Source organism: Onthophagus taurus, chromosome 6, assembly GCF_036711975.1.
Source record: "Onthophagus taurus isolate NC chromosome 6, IU_Otau_3.0, whole genome shotgun sequence".
Lineage (NCBI taxonomy): Eukaryota > Metazoa > Arthropoda > Insecta > Coleoptera > Scarabaeidae > Onthophagus > Onthophagus taurus.
In genome coordinates, this window is record NC_091971.1 from 20,818,273 (window position 1) to 20,839,661 (window position 21,389).

Consider the following 21,389-nt stretch of genomic DNA (forward strand, 5'->3'; position numbering starts at 1 on the left):
TTACAGCATTCGGTTGCTGAAATGTACTCCGCCTCGATTGTGGAAAGTACAACAATTGACTACTTCCAACTTACAGATCCAACATTAAACATTATTATAAAATCCAAATACTTTTTCGAGTATTGACACAATCGATAATTTCGATCATTGACACCTAGTTCAAACCCTCTTACAATTAGTCTAGCCTTAAATGTTCCATACCCCTTTAATTTAAAAATCCAGTTATAATATTTTCTGATCGTCTCTTACTTCAATTTATTTTATTTGCCAAAACATCGTTTTCTTCTAGTGATAGTGTTTGCTCTTTTATAGCATTAATCACCTGTGTTTTCTTTCTGTCCTTCGTTTCCCTTTTTAGCTTTTCTAGTTCATTTTGTCCGTTTGAGTCATCTATCAAGATTTACACTTGTTATGTTCAAAAACTACATCTTTAGAGATAACGAGTTTTCTCTTATAATGGATACTGTACGGTGTGTTGTTGTTGTTGAATCCTTCATTAGTTATTAAAGCTTTTGCTTTTCCATTATTCTTTCTGCTCTCTTATCCTTGTTTCCGCCTTCCTTGTGGTTTAGCATGTAAGATTTTCTTCGACATATATGTGTCTGGTAGTCATTCCATATGACCCACCCATTGCAAACGCATGACCTCATTTGTAGTCATGAAAACTAGTTCTTCTAGTTCTGCAACAGTTGGTATAATTCAAAGTTGTATCTGCATCGCCATATTTTGTTCTCACACGTACCATTGAAAATCGTGTGAAAGACTTTTCTCCCGAAAATCTCGAAGAAGAGCAGGAGGTCGGCATCTTGCCTACTAATTGTCCATACCTCCGTATCACACATAACCACGGGTAGTATAAAGATCCATTTACACTTAGCGGTGATGTGACCGTGACGTGATTTTACCTGCCGTAATAAGAATAGCGACCGGGGCATTTTTGGCAATTCAAATTTATTTGAATTGCCAAAAGATTAAACATTACTATTCGGCCAAATAGTAATGTTTGGGAAATTTAAATTAAACTCTTAAAGCCTCTGTTTGTTTATATTAAATGTACTTGGTACTGGTTTCGATCAATTAATAATGATCATCATCAGCCAAATAGTCAACATTGAAGAACATCGATAATTATAATATATAATAAGTTAAAACATGTTAATACAATTTAAAAACACATACATATAAATAAAATAATATTGAGTGCACTTTAAACGACAACCAACTAAAATTCAAATTTAGGCAAAGCACTTCAACGTGGTTCATTGAATGTTCCAGCAGAATCTCAGATACCAAACACAAATTTTTAAATACTTGATGCTATATAAGGCATGACCATACAGTTTGGGTAGTATGATGCTCTCATAAGCGGACTTGATGTTGATCATTCTCTAAGATCGGGCATAAAACAAATATTTGGTCCGTAGTTGATCTACCTGGCCGAAATTCAATTTTCAATCTCATCACATACTCTTTTAACAAAATTCTAACCTCATGTACTCCAATGATTTTGTTTTATTATATCAACAATAATTTTATTACGTTCATGTCCTCACTTATGTCCTATTTTAATTTTTTTAACTTATGTGTTAAGTTTTATAGCGCACATACGATAGTTGTCATATTCGGGTTTGCTACCTTACGAATCACAAGATAAGGTTCTTTGTATGATGGCATCATTTCCCTAGACTATCCTGTAGCTGTCGTATCTCGTCTAATCAAACCCAAATCTCCTAGTTCCGAGGTTTTTAATGTTTTATGTCACCTCTCTTTCTGTTTTTGTTGTACTTTTTCGATGTTTCCTATCGGTTAATCCCGTAATCTTGGTCTTCTTCAAGAGCCATAATTACAAGGTTTCGTAAAATATTGCGGGGGTAAAATCCAAATATAAGTTCATAAGATGTCTTTTGGGTACTCTTGTTTTTCATAGTGTTTAAAGTGAATGGAATTTTTCGTAGCTTAGTTTTCTTCTTACTGTCATTATTAGGTATTCGGTTAAATTTTTCCACCTGTCCGTTACCTATGGGGATTGCAGTTGCATTTTTGATATGCTCTACGTCGGTAGCTCAGCAGAAATGAGCAAAAAGTAATTTCTTTGATAATTTATAGTCAATTCGTTTAGTTTTTCGTATTGTTCATTGCTCCCAGATGATTTCTGTAGTATCTCTTTACGATTTGCAAAATATGAAAGTGAATGTTTCGCCAGTCGCCACGTACCTACCTGTTAAAAATGAATAGAACAACATTTATACATAGTTACTACAAGAAGTTGATTTCAGCTGCGTAGTGTAAAAAGAAGTGCATTTTTGCTTGTTATTCATAAAAACGTCGTCATCTTCGTTATCGAATCATATACTGTTAGTGCCACTCAACTTAACTGATGATGATGAAGTTGTTAAGAACAAGGATGAGGGGGCTCGATGGAGCATCATAAGCATCATCTAAATAGTTATTATCCTTCAACTATCCAGTACTTTCACCATTTCAATACAGCATTTCAAAACTGCCTCTACAACCAAGTGACCAACCAGTAAAGCTATAAAGAGATTATTGATAGAGATTACAGATGAGTTTCTAGCTCATACCACAAAGCTAAAAATGTGAAGATGCAAGCAAACGAAGCAGAGAGTTGCTTATAAAAATGTACAGGTAATAAGACCTCAAAATGTTCTTACTCAACATGATACTGGAATTGGAAGAATGAAGTGATTTTCAGATTAAATTGTTTAAATGACCAGTTTTTGTATTAATTTCCCGGCGCGAGCCCCGGACGTTATTATTCCACACAATACTCTCATTATAGTAATAAAGGGCACATAATACACATAATATTAATTTACAAACTATATTTATCAATTGAAAATAACTGAAATTATAGTTATTCCGTTTGTTACAAATTACATGCCTCGCTCTAACAAATTAACTATGTACATTAATAAGTTAAAAAGCATAAAACATATCCGAACAATAAGAATATTGTAATAGCAAAGCAAGAATCAATCTATGTTTTAATCAACATTTAATTTTCTAAATGATCCTTCAATTCCAAAAAGATCAGATTCAGTTTTTGGTTTTCCAACTCGTTTTGATTCATCTGATTTATACTGTTCATCATCTTTAAACCAAGCTGCTCTACTTTCAACCTTCTTTTTCCATTCATCTATTATACGAAATAAGCATGAACATAAATTACACTACTTTAATAAAGTAACTATTCATATTACCAACTAAATTTTGAACTGGGCCAGCATCACCACCATATTCAGTGGGAAGAATCGATTTTGGCACATGTTTGTACATTTCTTCAAGATTGGATGTTCTATGCAACATCATCTAAACAAGAAATAAATTATGACATCATTTAGAAATTGGAGTTAAAAATTAAAAACATTTAAGATTACCCTTTTTTGCATTTTTTCCTTAATAAAAGGTTTCATCATGTTATAGATTGTGTCGAAAACTGAAGGAGGATTAAAAAAGTGCATAACTTTAGGGCGTTGTGGAAAAGCTCCTTCAAAGAACATCATTGCTTTCTTCATGATTGGTAAATCCATATGTGTCAGCATGGATACGGTTATACCACTGGCATCTTGAAATCCAACCATTCCTCCAACGGTTATCTGATCATCTTCATCCAACAAAATATCAGAAATCATCATATTTAATTTAAATAAATTTCTGACTTTATGAATAGCTGGATCTGCTAACCAGAATCTGTATAAAATATACCTTGGACTATCTGGCCCGGCTGATTTTAAAGGAAGATAAGCTCTGAAAAGATATTTAAAAATTTAAAAAAATGTTTAATTAAATAAAAATAATTCGTACCCAATTTTTAAAAGTGCCTGAAGTTCAGGTAAAAAAGGATCTCTATTTTCAAAAAATTCCGGAATTAAAGTCCTCATTGTGTAGAAATTTTCAAATTTTAATTTAGTTTTTTCTAAACTAAATTTACATCCTCTTAAGAAAGTTAAAATGAATTGATCATCTACAAAGAATTGTTATACAAGAATTTTTTAATTATGATAATAAATAAACTCACCCATTCTTGCATTAAAATGCCTTTGTTGTTTAAGCCATTCTTTAATTATATTAATATCTTCTTGAATCCTCTTGGGATTTTCATTTAATTCAGCGATTGCTTTCGCTTGTAATTCCTTGGAAAGTGGTCGAATAGACATTTTTAATTCGAAATGAATATTTTTACAAGATCTTTTTCAATGTTGTACTGGTGTTACACGTGTGAGTAAACTTAACTGTTCATAGGTTTGTAATAAAAGTAACTGTGAGTTATTATGTATTATCAAATTATCAGATAAATGGTATTTTATTGATAATAATTGTTATCGTAAAAACTTTGGTCTTTGTATCCTATTTAATAGGTATTGGATGTAATAGAAAAATAGTTAAGTATCATGCTATTGAAATTTATTGTTATGTTTTAGAGAAGTTTCAGAAAATTATATAAACCATTCGCGAAAAAAACATTTGAAAAGTTCCGTATAACGTAAATGGGATGAAATTCTCCATATTTCTCTAGTAATAAATAAAAACGTAGGAAAAGTAAAAAACTTTTTTGAGAAATAATAATAAAATGTTTAATTTTATCAAGTATACATGTTTCGAAACTGATGTTTCATCTTCAGTACCTAAATTTAAAAGAAATAAGAAACAATTAACAAATGTTAAACGGAACGTGTTAATACGGTAGGAGAAATCGGACTTTGAAAAAGTGAACTTACTTGGATTAATATACAATAAATGGAAAAATTATTAGGTAGTAGGTGGGGTTTAAAAATATATCAAGATATCTTTCTACTTTTCAACAGATAAAAAATTATCATAAATAATTTTCAAAAAATTATAAACAAAAAACCCTTTCAACAATCTAGTCAATCTTGGAATACAAACATACAATGGGGTGTGGTTTAAAAACGTTTTATGTCGGTACACGTACGGAATACAGAATGATGAAAAATTCTTTGAAGTAATCAGTTAAAATTTATGGTATAGGCGGGTGTATTTGTTATCTAATAATTCATTTAATAGAACATTGGTGTTATCCTTGGAATGTTTATAGATCTCATATTCTTCCAGTAAGTCCAACTTCAAAGATTTAGGTTGGTGATGAATGAGTTCTGTATTGTTAAGATTTATTTCAAACATATTAATGAAACTAATCATAAAATAAATCTTAACAATACAGAACTCATTCATCACCAACCTAAATCTTTGAAGTTGGACTTACTGGAAGAATATGAGATCTATAAACATTCCAAGGATAACACCAATGTTCTATTAAATGAATTATTAGATAACAAATACACCCGCCTATACCATAAATTTTAACTGATTACTTCAAAGAATTTTTCATCATTCTGTATTCCGTACGTGTACCGACATAAAACGTTTTTAAACCACACCCCATTGTATGTTTGTATTCCAAGATTGACTAGATTGTTGAAAGGGTTTTTTGTTTATAATTTTTTGAAAATTATTTATGATAATTTTTTATCTGTTGAAAAGTAGAAAGATATCTTGATATATTTTTAAACCCCACCTACTACCTAATAATTTTTCCATTTATTGTATATTAATCCAAGTAAGTTCACTTTTTCAAAGTCCGATTTCTCCTACCGTATTAACACGTTCCGTTTAACATTTGTTAATTGTTTCTTATTTCTTTTAAATTTAGGTACTGAAGATGAAACATCAGTTTCGAAACATGTATACTTGATAAAATTAAACATTTTATTATTATTTCTCAAAAAAGTTTTTTACTTTTCCTACGTTTTTATCCGTATAACGTATTGAAATTTAAAATTTTGCTGAAAAAGTGCACAGCGTACTGATTGACTAATATAAAATAAACCACATAAATTTGTAATAAAAGTAACTAGTTTTGTTAATAACATAGTCTAGTAATAGTGTCATTTATAGTATTAAATTTTTTAAGTCCCGATTTCTTGAAAACGGGATATTGGAACAGGATTTTTATTGCAACTTCGTACACCATTTTTTTAACACTTTTTTTGGCTAACTTTGAATAATTTTAAACACCTCAGAAAATAAAAAAGTTTTTATCGTTTTAAATAATATTACACATATTACACACGGATATTTACTATCCGTGCAAAAAGTCAAGACCCCTCACTTTAGAGATCGATATCTTGGTAAAATTGCGATAAAGTTTATTGTAATCAGTGAACATTTTGTGCATATCACATGTTATTTTGGAAATTTTCGGATCCGCGGTTTTTCTTTTATCGTGAGTTAAATGAAAAAAGTATCCGATTTTTGAGAGTATCAGCAACTTTGTCCACTTTGCGATTTTTTTTCTCCAAAACTATTTGACGAAAATTTGAACTGGTGGTAAACCGATGTGTTCTTAATGTGGGGCATATGTTATTTTATCGATATTCCATATAGGTAGTTTCGCGGAAAATCTCGGTTTAGTAGGGTGTGGTTATTTCGAAAACGACCTGGCAGATTTCAACGCGGTTTTTACCAAAATATGTCAAATAATTACGTTTATCGGATACCGTTATCAGTTTTTCAAAGTTATGTCTCTCTAATGTTTTTAGAGCGATGTAAGCGAATTATAAATTAAAAAGAAACAGAAATAAGGTCTGTGGGGAGAGGGGAGTTCCGTTCAATCGGAAAGATGGTGCGTTCCAGACAGTACGTCGCGCCTTTATCTTACCTACATAAAGAAATAAGGCAAGCCGTCCTGTCTCTGGATCACCCACCAGGACCATCTTTTCGGATTGGAGGAAACCCTCCTCTTCCCGCATGGCTTATTTCTGTCCCTTTTTAATTTATAATTTGCTTAAATCGCTATATATCAATATATATATCAATTGCCCCTCTTCCCTTCCTGAATCCCGCCTGCCCATCCGGCACCAATTCCACCCTCTCCATTTCCTCTTCCAACCTCCCCAGCAGTATCTTTGCATAAATTTTGAAAGTTGTGCCCAACTAGGTGATCCCTCTATAATTGCTCACTACCCTTTTACTCCCCTTTTTATACAGTGGGCATATTATCCCCATCCTCCACCTGTCCGGGAACCTCTCCCCTATCCATACGTCGTTGATTACCTTCCATAGTTTCTTCTACACTGTCTCCGTCGCCTCCAACCATGCCTCATTCTGGATCTCAACCTCTCCAGGCGCTCTTCCCCTCTTCAGTCCCCTCAACACTGCTTCCTTTTCTTCCATTTCTTCCAGTGTTATCTCTTCTCCTCCTTGCACCCCTCGCTCTCCCTCTCCCAGTCTTTTCTCTTCCACCCCTCCCAACAAACCCATGAAGTAGGTTCTCCATTCAGTCATTTGTATATCTCTGCTGATTTTCTCTATTCCCTTCCTCACTGTCTTTAAGTATCTCCATACCTCATTTTCCTCTTTCAACTCCTTAATCTTCTCAGCCTCCCTTTACTTCAGCTCCATCTTCTTTTTCTTGCATTCTTCTTTGTATTTTCTCCTGGCCTCTATATATCTATCTATCGCTACCTCCTCTCTCAGCCACTGACAATTTTCTTCTAGCTTTTCGCTTGGCCTCTCTATATACCCTATCCCACCATTCGTTCCTTCTGGACCATTCGGCTGGTAATCCGACTCTACCAACGCCCCAACCCTAAATGTTTCTATTCTCTCCCACATTCCTTGGTCCAGTACCACATAATGTATCACGGACGCCCCGTATAGGTATATTCCCCTTCATCTCCTTCCTCCCTATTCCCATTCAGTATCTCCCATCTCCTTTCCTCTACCCAACTCAGCATATCTCTTCCTTCTCCATTCAAAAACTTATCCCCTTCATCCCGTATTCTTGCATTAAAGTTGACAAAGTTGCCGGTACCGTAAAAAATCGGGTAATTTTTTGATTTAACTTTATGACAATTTTTTTCATCGAGCGGTTATGAAGTTATCGATCTCTAAAGTGAGGGTATTTATTAGCAGTATTTAGTGCACTGCCAACAGTATGCAATCTTATATTAGCACTAATCTTCTACCAGTAGGTTGTGGTCATGGATTTCACATATTTAGTCTTTTAGTCTTTTGCAAACGGTATGTTCCAAAGTATAGTTCCAGTTTCCTGGAAGTAGCATCTAACCTTTGCCAACACTATTTAGTCTTCTGGCAGTAGTATGTAGATATCAATTAACAGTATATAGTTTTTTGCTGGTACGTAATGAGAAAATTTGGAATCGTCATTTTCCTCATAAATAGATTGTGCCACCATTAAGACCAAGTGCTAGATTCGATTTGTTGAGCCTTTGCTCTAATATAGTGTGTCATGTACTTTATGTCGCCCTCACGCATCATCAGCAATATCAATTCATATTTTGCTGGTTGGTACACCAACGGTTGCTTGTCCATCGTTAGGTATGGTCCTGAAATAAAATTTTTACGGCAAATTAATAATTATGAAATAAAAATAAAACAAAAAGAAAATAACAGCCAACAAAGTCAGAATAGGTGACTAGAGGAAGTGGAAGCGACAGAAAATAAGCGCTTAAATTCCCTAATGGAGATACGGAATATGTCGGAATATCCCCAAGCCGCAGCCGGTGCGCTGAAAATGATCGCAAGTGCGACCCATTCTCAGAATAGGAGAGTTTTGAAAAGTATTTGAACGAGGAATATGACGAGAGGACACTAGAGGACGAGAATCAATTACATTATTAATGATTTTGTAGTATGTTAACGCATCACTACGAGATTGAAGTTACGACATGCAGGTTCATACTCAACATAATCCACGTTAGTCCTGTAGCTGAGGAGCATCAAAAATTTTTCTATTCTACATATATCAAATTGATATTGGGGATTCCAAACTACAAAAATTTAACACGCTATGAACATATGCAAAATGTAATAATTTAATTGCTTTGATGTCTATAAATTTTTTTGTTGTTCTAAGCACAAAGCCAAGCATACGCCAAGCTTTGGAAACCACCCCGTCAACGTGTTTCTCTAAGGTAAATTTGTGGTCGAATGTCACACCAAGATTTCTAATATGAGATACTCTCGACATGGCAACTTTCTTGTGAAAGAAATTATATAACATTTGCTCAAATTGAGCGTAATGAGGTTCGAGTCGCAGTACTATTGCAAAGCGCCAACGTCACGCTGCAACCCCTAACAGTCCAGAGGTGAGGACACACCCGTAAATAATTTAAGATCATCAGCATACATTAAAGAGTGAGATTGTTTCAAAACAGCTAATGTATCGTTAATGTAAATATTAAACAAAAGGGGTCCTAAGTGACTGTCCTGCAGTATACCCGAAGGCATTGAAAAAGAACTAAATTTATGTCTTTTGATTAACACTAACTGAGTTTTTCCCCGCATATAGGAGGCTAACCATCTGACCAAGTAGCAAGTATTTCTTTCGCAAAAATTCGTTTATGCTCCAGCTTGCGAAGGACAATCTCAGTGAGTTAGAAACGGTTATTTATTCCAGGCATAAGTTTTCGTTGACGAAATTATCGTTTTCGTCTATATCGGTTAACTCGTCTGATGAACTTGTATCTTCTAGACATTGATTTTGAATCTTCTTTATTACATTGTGCAGAAATAAAATAAGACGTCGTTCATTGTAGTCCAGGATTAATCTTGATACAATGTTTTTAATTCTATTATGGCATTTCATATTTTCAACATAGGTAAGGTAAGCCAAGGTTGGAAACTTGACGTAAATCAACCCACAAGTATAAATAGCGAGTGGGTTTTCGAAAAATGCCATTTAGCATCGTGACCTCTAACCATCTTGGCTTGAATTACTATGTATATCCAGGAACAAGAATACTGTTTAGCGGAGTTCCAAACCATGCTATTTCACTGAAGAAATCTTATGTTACCATTATAATTAATTTTAATGATTTTAATACAATTTTGTTAGAACGATTCGGGATTTATATTTAAAATGAATCTTAATAAAGATTTAATAACACACAGAGTATTACTTTACAAATCATTTTAATTAATTGAAAATAATTGAAAAGGAAGTATAATTTAATTTTTTTCTTCTATGTACACACACATCACATACTTCACCCTAACTAGTTATTTACACTAATAAATCAACAAACAAAAACTTATCTGACTAATAAAAAAAATTATAATAATAAAACAAAAGTCAACCAGGTTATTGTTACATATCACATTAAAATAGTTAAGAAAACCGTCGTTTTCCCTTTAGAAATCTTCAAATTGCTTCAATTCGGCTTCTTCCAAAGGTCTTGCTGTTCTAAAGTCAACTTCCGGATACTCATCAAAGTTACTTGTATCTCCATCATTAGAAATCTTCGGTACAATAGGAGGCTAAAGAAAGATTAAAAATTATTTAGTTAATTAACTTTAATATTAATAAATTACCTTTAATTTACGCATGATGACATCTTGCCAATCGATTCCTTTGAACCATCTATGCCTTTTAATGTCATCTGCACCACTCTAAAAGAGTAAAAATTATTATAAATAGAATTGATTAAAAATAACTTTAAATTTTAAAAATAACAAGATAATAGATAAAGAATTGTTTGTAATGCTTACTTTCATATTCCCTAATCTCTTCGTTCTATCTTGAACCAATAATTTTTTGATTAAATCTTTCGCAACGGGATCCATGTGCCTAACCCATTCAATTTTTCCGCTTAAAATTTTTTCATAAATTCCAAATGGATTGTCGTCGTAAAAGGGTGGATAACCAACCAACATTTCATAAATAAGAATTCCTATAAATAAATAATTGTTGTATATATCGGACAATAACATTACTTTATTATTGTATCTTTTAAATATTATGTATTTGTTCTTTATGATTTTTTAGTACTAAATAACACGAGTAAACATGATTTACACTTTTAAAACGATAAATATTATTACTACCAGTTATAAAAAAATGCTTTGTAACTTAACAAAATAAAATTTACAGAAAATTTTCGTGTGCACATTGTGTAAGTAGTAACTTTGCCAAAAGAAACACGTGAAATATGAAAAAGTTTACTTGACGTCAATTGGACAGGCTTTTCTATCCAGTACTAATGGACTTTAATAAGCCTACACTTGAAGTTAATACTTTGTAGTAGACTTCAATAATTTTAAACGATATGAATGACGCAGTTTAAATCTAAATGGAAAACGTACCTAAAGCCCACCAATCAACAGCTTTATTATGTCCTTTACTTTGAATGATTTCCGGTGCTAAATATTCAGGTGTTCCGCAAAGAGTCCACGTTCGATCGGTTAATTTCTTAGCAAATCCAAAATCGGTTATTTTCAAATGACCCTCTTTATCAAGAAGAAGATTTTCAGGTTTTAAATCTCTATAAACAATGTTCTTCGAGTGTAAATAATCTACAGCCGATATAATTTCGCAAGCGTAAAAATTTGCATTTTGAGTACTAAATCTTCCTGCGTTTCTTAAATACGAAAATAATTCTCCTCCACAAACATATTCGAAAAGCATATAAATACTTGTATCATCTCTATGGCACCAAAATCTGTTAAAGAAAGTAAAGAAAAAAAATTTAATAAAAAACGTTTTCTTTATTAACTTAAACCGTCCATAGCTTTACACATTAATGATTAAGTTCGGAGTTATTTTTAAAATAAAAACCAATTTATACAAGTCAAAAAACAGGTGGTTTAACGCATTTTGTTTAGTCGAACGTCGAATGTGAACAGTTTTTCGCGCGGCGCGTATTTTTGGCAGAGACGTTCTCTTGCGATCACCATTTTCTGTCGCCTTGAAAACAAACTATTTTCATCGTTCCTGTAGGCAGATGCGTTTTATTACAGGATGGACATCATCTCAGAGACTTTTACCAAGTTTACAGCCCGTGGCCACAGAGAAACCAGTTTCGCATTCGCGGAACAGAACCGAGAGCTATGGACGGAAAACTTTCACCAAGAAATATCTCAATATTTCTTTCTCCTCTCGTATAGTTGAGTTTTTTTTTATTTGATTATTTTAGCCTTTGTGTCGAAGGTCGGTGAAAGTAAGATATCCGAATGATTTTGAGAGAAAATAGATTTACTTACAAGTTTACGATGAAAGGATGATTGATTTCCAATAAAATATTCTTCTCGTTTTTAACATGTTCAACTTGTTTTAATCTTATAACATCGGCTAAGTTTAAAATTTTCATTGCGGAGTATTCATCCGTGGATTTATTACGACATAAAAGTACTCTCCCAAATGTACCAGTTCCTAAAAAATAAAAAAAAAATTAAGTAGAATTTTTTTAAGAGAATGATATAGTAATAAACGCCCACAAATACAAAAGCAGGGAAACTAAACGCGATTTATATTCCTGAAATAAATTTTTGGGCGAATGATAAAAGGGAATTTGGTTATAAAATTGTTTTGTTAAAACTGTTTGGTTCCTTAACGTTCTTATCTAAACAATTAAAAAATAACAAAGTAAATTTTCTTACAACCTACAAAATCTTGTTTTGCAATTATAAAAATATGGCGTAAACAAATGGTTATTTTAGGAAAATAAAATTTTCCTAGTCAATGATATCTATTTGACCAAATGATAAAACAATACTTCGGATAAAATAAACACAATATTTTTAAATTATACAATCAGTATTATCTACTTAATAAATTTTTATATTTAAATATACATGTTAGTGCTTGTAGATAGAATCCAACTTGAATTATTCCCCAAATTGCTGTATTCTACAGGTGTTAACCGATACTAGTACTACAAGGTTTGAAATAAGAATTTACGTGTTGCTCCATGGAAATTTACAAAATAATAGATACTAAATATTAGTTTTATGAACTTCAACGACTCCTTCTCAACGTTATTTCCTGATGCATTATGAATATTTTTTATTCATAATCTTTCTCCAATAGTTTAACTACTTACGTTATAGCTGGTTTTATTATGAAAAATCGTCCAATTTTAACATTTTGTATATGAAATAAGTATGGATTATGATTTCTTGATGCACTAGGAATATCTTTTATTCATAACGTATTTCTCTATCAGTTTTAGTGCTTAAATTATAGCTAATTTTATTAAAAAAAATCAGTATCCAAATTTGACATTTTGTCATGTTTAAAGTGTTTAAAATGTTTAAAGTGATATATTATATCACTTTAAACTGGTGATAGATAAATTAATATGAAACAAGTATGGATTATGATTTCTTGGTGCATTAGGAATATGCACTTAGTTAATTTTATTAAGAAAAATCGCCCAATTTTGACATTTTGTGATTAATACTATATCATTTGAAACTGGTGATAGATAAATATGAAATAAGTATGGATTATGATTTCTTCATGCATTAGGAATATGTTTTATTCATAACGTATTTCTCTATCAGTTTTAGTACTTATGCTATAACTAATTTTATTAAGAAAAATCGTCCAATTTTGACATTTTGTGATTTATGCTATATCACTAGAAACTAGTGATAGATAAATATGAAATAAATATGGATTATGATTTGTTGATGCACTAGGAATATCTTTTATTCATAACGTATTGCTCTATCAGTTTTAGTACTTAGATTATAGCAAATTTTATTAAGAAAAATCGTCCAATTTTGACATTTTGTGATTAATGCTATATCATTTGTAACTAGTGATAGATAAGTATGAAATAAGTATGGATTATGATTTCTTGATGCATTAGGAATGTCTTTTATTTATAACGTACTTCTCTATCAGTTTTAGAACTTATGTTATAGCTAATTTTATTAAGACAAATCGTTCAATTTTAACATTTTCTGATTAATGCTATATCATTTGAAACTGGTGATAGATAAATATGAAATAAGTATGGATTATGATTTCTTGATACAGATGTTTTATTCATAACGTATTTCTCTATCAGTTTTAGTACTTATGTTTAGCTAATTTTATTAAGAAAAATCGTCCAATTTTGACATTTTGTGATTTATGCTATATCACTAGAAACTAGTGATAGATAAATATGAAATAAGTATGGATTATAATTTGTTGATGCATTAGGAATATCTTTTATTCATAACGTATTTCTCTATCAGTTTTAGTACTTAGATTACAGCTTATTTGATTAAGAAAAATCGTCCAATTTTGACATTTTGTGATTAATGCTATGTCATTTGAAACTGGTGATAGATAAATATGAAATAAGTATGGATTATGATTGCTTGATGCATTAGGAATATCTTTTATTTATAACGTACTTCTCTATCAGTTTTAGAACTTATGTTATAGCTAATTTTATTAAGACAAATCGTTCAATTTTAACATTTTCTGATTAATGCTATATCATTTGAAACTGGTAATAGATAAATATGAAATAAGTATGGATTATGATTTCTTGATGCATTAAGAATATGTTTTATTAATAACGTATTTCTCTATCAGTTTTAGTACTTATGTTTAGCTAATTTTATTAAGAAAAATCGTCCAATTTTGACATTTTGTGATTTATGCTATATCACTAGAAACTAGTGATAGATAAATATGAAATAAGTATGGATTATGATTTGTTGATGCATTAGGAATATCTTTTATTCATAACGTATTTCTCTATCAGTTTTAGTACTTAGATTACAGCTTATTTGATTAAGAAAAATCGTCCAATTTTGACATTTTGTGATTAATGCTATGTCATTTGAAACTGGTGATAGATAAATATGAAATAAGTATGGATTATGATTGCTTGATGCATTAGGAATATCTTTTATTTATAACGTACTTCTCTATCAGTTTTAGAACTTATGTTATAGCTAATTTTATTAAGACAAATCGTTCAATTTTAACATTTTCTGATTAATGCTATATCATTTGAAACTGGTGATAGATAAATATGAAATAAGTATGGATTATGATTTCTTGATGCATTAAGAATATGTTTTATTAATAACGTATTTCTCTATCAGTTTTAGTACTTATGTTATAGCTAATTTTATTAAGAAAAATCGTCCAATTTTGACATTTTGTGATTTATGCTATATCACTAGAAACTAGTGATAGATAAATATGAAATAAGTATGGATTATGATTTGTTGATGCATTAGGAATGTCTTTTATTCATAACGTATTTCTCTGTCAGTTTTAGAACTTATGTTATAGCTAATTTTATTAAGACAAATCGTTCAATTTTAACATTTTCTGATTAATGCTATATCATTTGAAACTGGTGATAGATAAATATGAAATAAGTATGGATTATGATTTCTTGATGCATTAGGAATATGTTTTATTTATAACGTATTTCTCTATCAGTTTTAGTACTTATGTTATAGCTAATTTTATTAAGAAAAATCGTCCAATTTTGGCATTTTGTGATTTATGCTATATCACTAGAAACTAGTGATAGATAAATATGAAATAAATATGGATTATGATTTGTTGATGCACTAGGAATATCTTTTATTCATAACGTATTGCTCTATCAGTTTTAGTACTTAGATTATAGCAAATTTTTCTCTAATAAGTTTTCTCTATCATGGATTATGGAAATAAGTATGCATTAGGAATATCTTTTATTTATAACGTACTTCTCTATCAGTTTTAGAACTTATGTTATAGCTAATTTTATTAAGACAAATCGTTCAATTTTAACATTTTCTGATTAATGCTATATCATTTGAAACTGGTGATAGATAAATATGAAATAAGTATGGATTATATATAAAATATAATAAGAATATGTTTTATTTATAACGTATTTCTCTATCAGTTTTAGTACTTATGTTATAGCTAATTTTATTAAGAAAAATCGTCCAATTTTGACATTTTGTGATTTATGCTATATCACTAGAAACTAGTGATAGATAAATATGAAATAAGTATGGATTATGATTTGTTGATGCATTAGGAATGTCTTTTATTCATAACGTATTTCTCTATCATATTTAGAACTTATGTTATAGCTAATTTTATTAAGACAAATCGTTCAATTTTAACATTTTCTGATTAATGCTATATCATTTGAAACTGGTGATAGATAAATATGAAATAAGTATGGATTATGATTTCTTGATGCATTAGGAATATGTTTTATTTATAACGTATTTCTCTATCAGTTTTAGTACTTATGTTATAGCTAATTTTATTAAGAAAAATCGTCACATTTTGACATTTTGTGATTAATGCTATATCATTTGTAACCAGTGATAGATAAATATGAAATAAGTATGGATTATGATTTGTTGATGCATTAGGAATATCTTTTATTCATAACGTATTTCTCTATCAGTTTTAGTACTTAGATTATAGCAAATTTTATTAAGAAACATCGTCCAATTTTGACATTTTGTGATTAATGCTATATCCTTTGCAACTGGTGATAGATAAATTTGAAATAAGTATGGATTATGATTTCTTGATGCATTAGGAATATCTTTTATTCATAACGTATTTCTCTATCAGTTTTAGTACTTAGATTATAGCAAATTTTATTAAGAAACATCGTCCAATTTTGACATTTTGTGATTAATGCTATATCCTTTGCAACTGGTGATAGATAAATTTGAAATAAGTATGGATTATGATTTCTTGATGCATTAGGAATATCTTTTATTCATACCGTATTCCTCTATCAGTTATAGTACTTAGATTATAGCTAATTTTATAAAGAATAATCGTCCAATTTTGACATTTTGTGATTAATGCTATATCATTTGAAACTGGTGATAGATAAATATGAAAGAAGTATGGATTATGATTTCTTGATGCATTAGGAATATCTTTTATTCAGAACGTACTTCTCTATCAGTTCTAGAACTTATGTTATATCTAATTTTATTAAGACAAATCGTTCCATTTTGACATTTTGTGATTAATACTGTATAATTTGAAATTGGTGATAGATAAATACAAAATAAGTATGGATTATGATTTCTTGATGCATTAGGAATATTTTTTATTCATAACGTCTTTCTGCGTCAGTTTTAGTACTTACGTTATAGTTACTTCTATCAAAAAAAATTGTCCAATTTTGAGATTTTAAAATTTATGCTATATCATTAGAAACTGGTGATAGATAAATATGAAATAAGTATGGATTATGATTTCTTGGTGCATTAGGAATATTTTTTATTCATAACGTCTTTCTGCATCAGTTTTAGTACTTACGTTATAGTTACTTCTATCAAAAAAAATCGGCCAATTTTGACGTTTTGTGATTTATGCTAGATCACTAGAAACTTGTGATAGATAAACATGAAATAAGTATGGATTATGATTTGTTGATGCATTAGGAATATCTTTTATTCATACCGTATTTCTCTATCAGTTTTAGAACTTATGTTATAGCTAATTTTATTAAGACAAATCATTCAATTTTGACATTTTGTGATTTATGCTACGTCACTAGAAACTGGTGATAGATAAATATGAAATAAGTATGGATTATGATTTCTTGATGCATTAGGAATATTTTTTATTCATAACGTACTTCTCAATCAGTTTTAGAACTTATGTTATAGCTAATTTTATTAAGACAAATCATTCAATTTTGACATTTTGTGATTTATGCTACGTCACTAGAAACTGGTGATAGATAAATATGAAATAAGTATGGATTATGATTTCTTGATGCATTAGGAATATTTTTTATTCATAACGTACTTCTCAATCAGTTTTAGAACTTATGTTATAGCTAATTTTAATAAGACAAATCATTCAATTTTGACATTTTGTGATTTATGCTACGTCACTAGAAACTGGTGATAGATAAATATGAAATAAGTATGGATTATGATTTCTTGATGCATTAGGAATATTTTTTATTCATAACGTACTTCTCAATCAGTTTTAGAACTTATGTTATAGCTAATTTTATTAAGACAAATCATTCAATTTTGACATTTTGTGATTTATGCTACATCACTAGAAACGGGTGATAGATAAATATGAAATAAGTATGAATTATGATTTCTTGATGCATTAGGAATATCTTTTATTCATAACGTATTTCTCTATCAGTTTTAGTACTTATGTTATAGCTAATTTTATTAAGAAAAATCGTCCAATTTTGACATTTTGTGATTTATGCTATATCACTAGAAACTGGTGATAGATAAGTATGAAATAAGTATGGATTATGACTTCTTGATGCATTAGGGATATCTTTTATTAATAACGTATTTCTCGATCAGTTTTAGTACTTATGTTATAGCTAATTTTATTAAGAAAAATCGTCCAATTTTGACATTCTGTGATTCCTGCTCTATCACTAGGAACAGAGGAATAAAGGAAAATGAAAATACTAGTAATAACATCTCTACTGTGTTTCAGGTTCATTGATAAACTCGGGGTATTCCCCAAGTTGTCTATACGATGTATAAATCAAGGACGGTAGTTCTAATTTTAATTGTTATTCAGCGCTAGATGATTGTATATTTTTATTGAACCAAAAATAGAACTAACACTAGATTTAGAACTAGAAACATTCGGGTTTAAAAATCTTAAAGAGACGCACTGCTAAACTCGAATGTTTTTACTTCTAGACCTAGTGTTAGTTCTAGGTCTAGTGTTGGTTCTAATTTTCATTGTTATTCAGCAAGTAGAACTAATTAATAAAGAACGCAACGGTGTAGATAGCTGTTCGAATTTATGTGCATTAAAATTATTCATTCAAACAGTTTAAAGTGCAAATTATGGACACTTCCCTTTCTCGTACTAATTCGTTATATCAAGGTTTTACTGTATTTGTTTTTCCTCAAATTGTTTGTTGTCTTGTTTTGGAAGAATTTTGTGTTTGCCAAAACAATAATGTTAACATCGTTGTAAAATAGAAATTTGAGATGTAATAAATCATTTCGTTATCTTCAAAAATATACCTTTATCCAAATCCATCTTCAATTACCTTATTAAAAATAAGAGGGGTTTTATAACAAACATTTCTGTTATTTTCGTTTAAGAAATTTATTCTAAAATTATTTTTGAAATGAATTTTGATCACATCACTATCTAATCTAAATATAAGTGAAGTGTGGAGACTGAACACTAGACATACATGCGCCAGAGATATAGACTGTGTGGCAACAAAATCCAAGAACTGGACGACGAAAATAACCAAAACACAAGTCAGTTGCGAAACGGCACCGAACCAAAATATTATTATATAGAATCTGAAATCCACCTAAAAGTAATATCAACAAACTAAAAGACTTGTGTAACGATTAATACACCCAATGTATTTGTTATTAAACGTTTTCGACAGATTTCCCGGAAAATTTCAGTTTCTCTTCTTCACTTTTCCCCACAATCGATAAAAAGCTACTCATCTAAGAAAATCTTATTATTTTAGTATTCGCGTGCACATCGAAATACACCTTTAACATTAAAGTTCAATATTAGATATTTCTAACGAGAGTTTCGTTCAAACAAATTAGGGAGTATTGACAGTTTTCCTAAACAAACCGGACAAAGATAAATTATCGGGTTGTAAACTTTGACTCAGACGTTTATTTGCTTTATTTAAAAAGAAAATATCTTTGAAGTTGTAAAATTTTATTTCCTATTTTCTATTACATATATAATTACAAACTACTTCTCATAAGCTATTTTCTCATTTACATTAGGAAATAACATCCATGAAAACATGTTTTGCGTTGGTAATTTTTTCCGCGAAACGAGACTGTGCTATTATTGTCACGTAATTTTTTATTGACCCATATAATGGTCGCGTGAAGTTTCAAGGAAAAGGCGCATCACAAGCACTTTTTGGTGTCATAAACTTTATCTTTAAATCCTTTATGGTAGTCGGTTTAATTTTATTTTTGTTCATTTTTGCAAACTCATCTTTGAAGTTTCCGAATTATGACTATTTTATTAGAGAAACTTATTTCTCTATAACAATGAAAAATAAATAATTTAATAACGATTTCATTTCTAGTTTAGATCTAAAGTAACGCAATGAACTTGTTTAACCTTCGCTTCGAACGTGTTACTGAAGAAGGTTGCAACATTGTATCCGAAACGTCAAACACCTTTTAATAAATGCACGTCTAACGTTTTAGGTTTATTAATATCTATAAAACGTTATAAAATATACTCCAATTTTTTTTGGACTACTAAGAAATTTTTAATCAATTTTACATTTATTTTAGTAACCCCTTATCAATATAAACATTATTTAGTAAATACAAAAATCTTATTTAATTTCAAAATATACCGCCAAACACTTAAATTGGGACTTTAGACTACCCACGACCAATGAAAGAGAATTGAGCAAAACAATCCAAATGAGGAAGTGCAACTAGCAAGTACCACTCAACATGAAAACCGACCTACTTAGCTTACGTATACCGATAAAATCACAAAAAATAATCACATCAGTTACTCCTAAAGATATAACAGATGAGATAAGAACTGATCTGAATCCAAAGAAAGAACATGGAGTCGACATCATCACAAGAGAAATCCTAGGGCCTAGAAAAGGTGTAATCATGCTGCCCTACCTCTTCAATGCAGCCCTTACATACAAAATTATATTGGCATGCTGGAAAGTTGCAGAGATTATTATGTTGTTAAAGTCAGAAAATCAACTTAACGATGATAATAAGCGATTTCTATCTTACCAATAGTCACAAAATTCTTCGAGCAACTACTGCTTTCCTGACTGAGGCCAATAATAGCAACTAATAACCTAATTTCAGATCTGAATTCAAGGAAATGCGATCAACAATAGACAAAGTGTATAGAATAACCAATACCATAGAACGGGCTTTAGATGAAAACATGGGCACGAAGACTTGGCTGACGAGAAGTACTTGTTAGCATTAATAACCAAAACATGCAGAATTTCAAAGCAAAAATGTTCAATGCATTTGATATCATGTATAATAATCTAAATTGGTAGCAACTGTTGGAAAAACCTTGTTGAATGTATTTAATGATTGTGTAAATATGCAGAAAATATTGGTAAGATCTTTCGATGTTGTCAAAATGTATTTGGTATCATGTAAAATTGTCTAAATTTGCAAAAAAAATATCAGAAAAATTATTACAAATTGTCTAAATGCATTTGATTTTATTAATATATCATTATCTCATTATCAAAAAAATTGGAAAGTGTTCCAATTGTCCTTTCAAACCTTCTAATGCAACCTGATGCATGCGACATCATTTATATTTGTTTACACTGCCAGAAACTGTAGGGAACGACCATGAATCTTGGCAAACTTATAACAAATAGCTTAAATGCCCTTGATATTGTTTATATATATATCATTATCTTAATGTCAAAAAGATTTAGAATTTATTGGTGTTATATTAAAAAGGCAAAATAAGTCTAAATGTACAAAAATTGTTGACTAATGTGTATAAATTGTCTAAGTATACTTGATATTATCTATATATTATTATCTCACTGTCAAAAATGTTGAAAAGATCTTTTGTACTTATCTACATGCATTTGACA

General features: G+C 30.2%; 2 protein-coding genes across 2 annotated transcripts in view; both read right to left on the minus strand.

Moving 5' to 3' along the window:
* Positions 1–2,826: 2,826 nt before the first annotated feature.
* LOC111426656 (retinol-binding protein pinta-like) lies at positions 2,827–4,280 on the minus strand. Its single transcript, XM_071196687.1, has 5 exons — positions 4,040–4,280; positions 3,826–3,985; positions 3,399–3,768; positions 3,222–3,330; positions 2,827–3,157 (listed from the first exon to the last, which is right to left on the minus strand). The coding sequence occupies exons 1-5, from the start codon at positions 4,176–4,178 to the stop codon at positions 3,006–3,008; spliced, it is 930 nt and encodes a 309-aa protein (XP_071052788.1). The 5' UTR covers positions 4,179–4,280; the 3' UTR covers positions 2,827–3,005.
* Positions 4,281–9,961: 5,681 nt separating this feature from the next.
* LOC111426589 (Protein kinase, cAMP-dependent, catalytic subunit 3) overlaps positions 9,962–21,389 on the minus strand; it is a 33,470-nt gene continuing 22,042 nt past the window's right edge. The window contains exons 2-6 of the mRNA XM_023061197.2: positions 12,046–12,214; positions 11,149–11,504; positions 10,555–10,736; positions 10,378–10,455; positions 9,962–10,323 (exon numbers count right to left, since the gene is read on the minus strand). Of these exons, the coding sequence (XP_022916965.1) occupies positions 10,198–10,323; positions 10,378–10,455; positions 10,555–10,736; positions 11,149–11,504; positions 12,046–12,214 (911 nt within the window). The 3' untranslated portion in view covers positions 9,962–10,197. The remainder of the gene's footprint in view (positions 10,324–10,377; positions 10,456–10,554; positions 10,737–11,148; positions 11,505–12,045; positions 12,215–21,389) is intronic.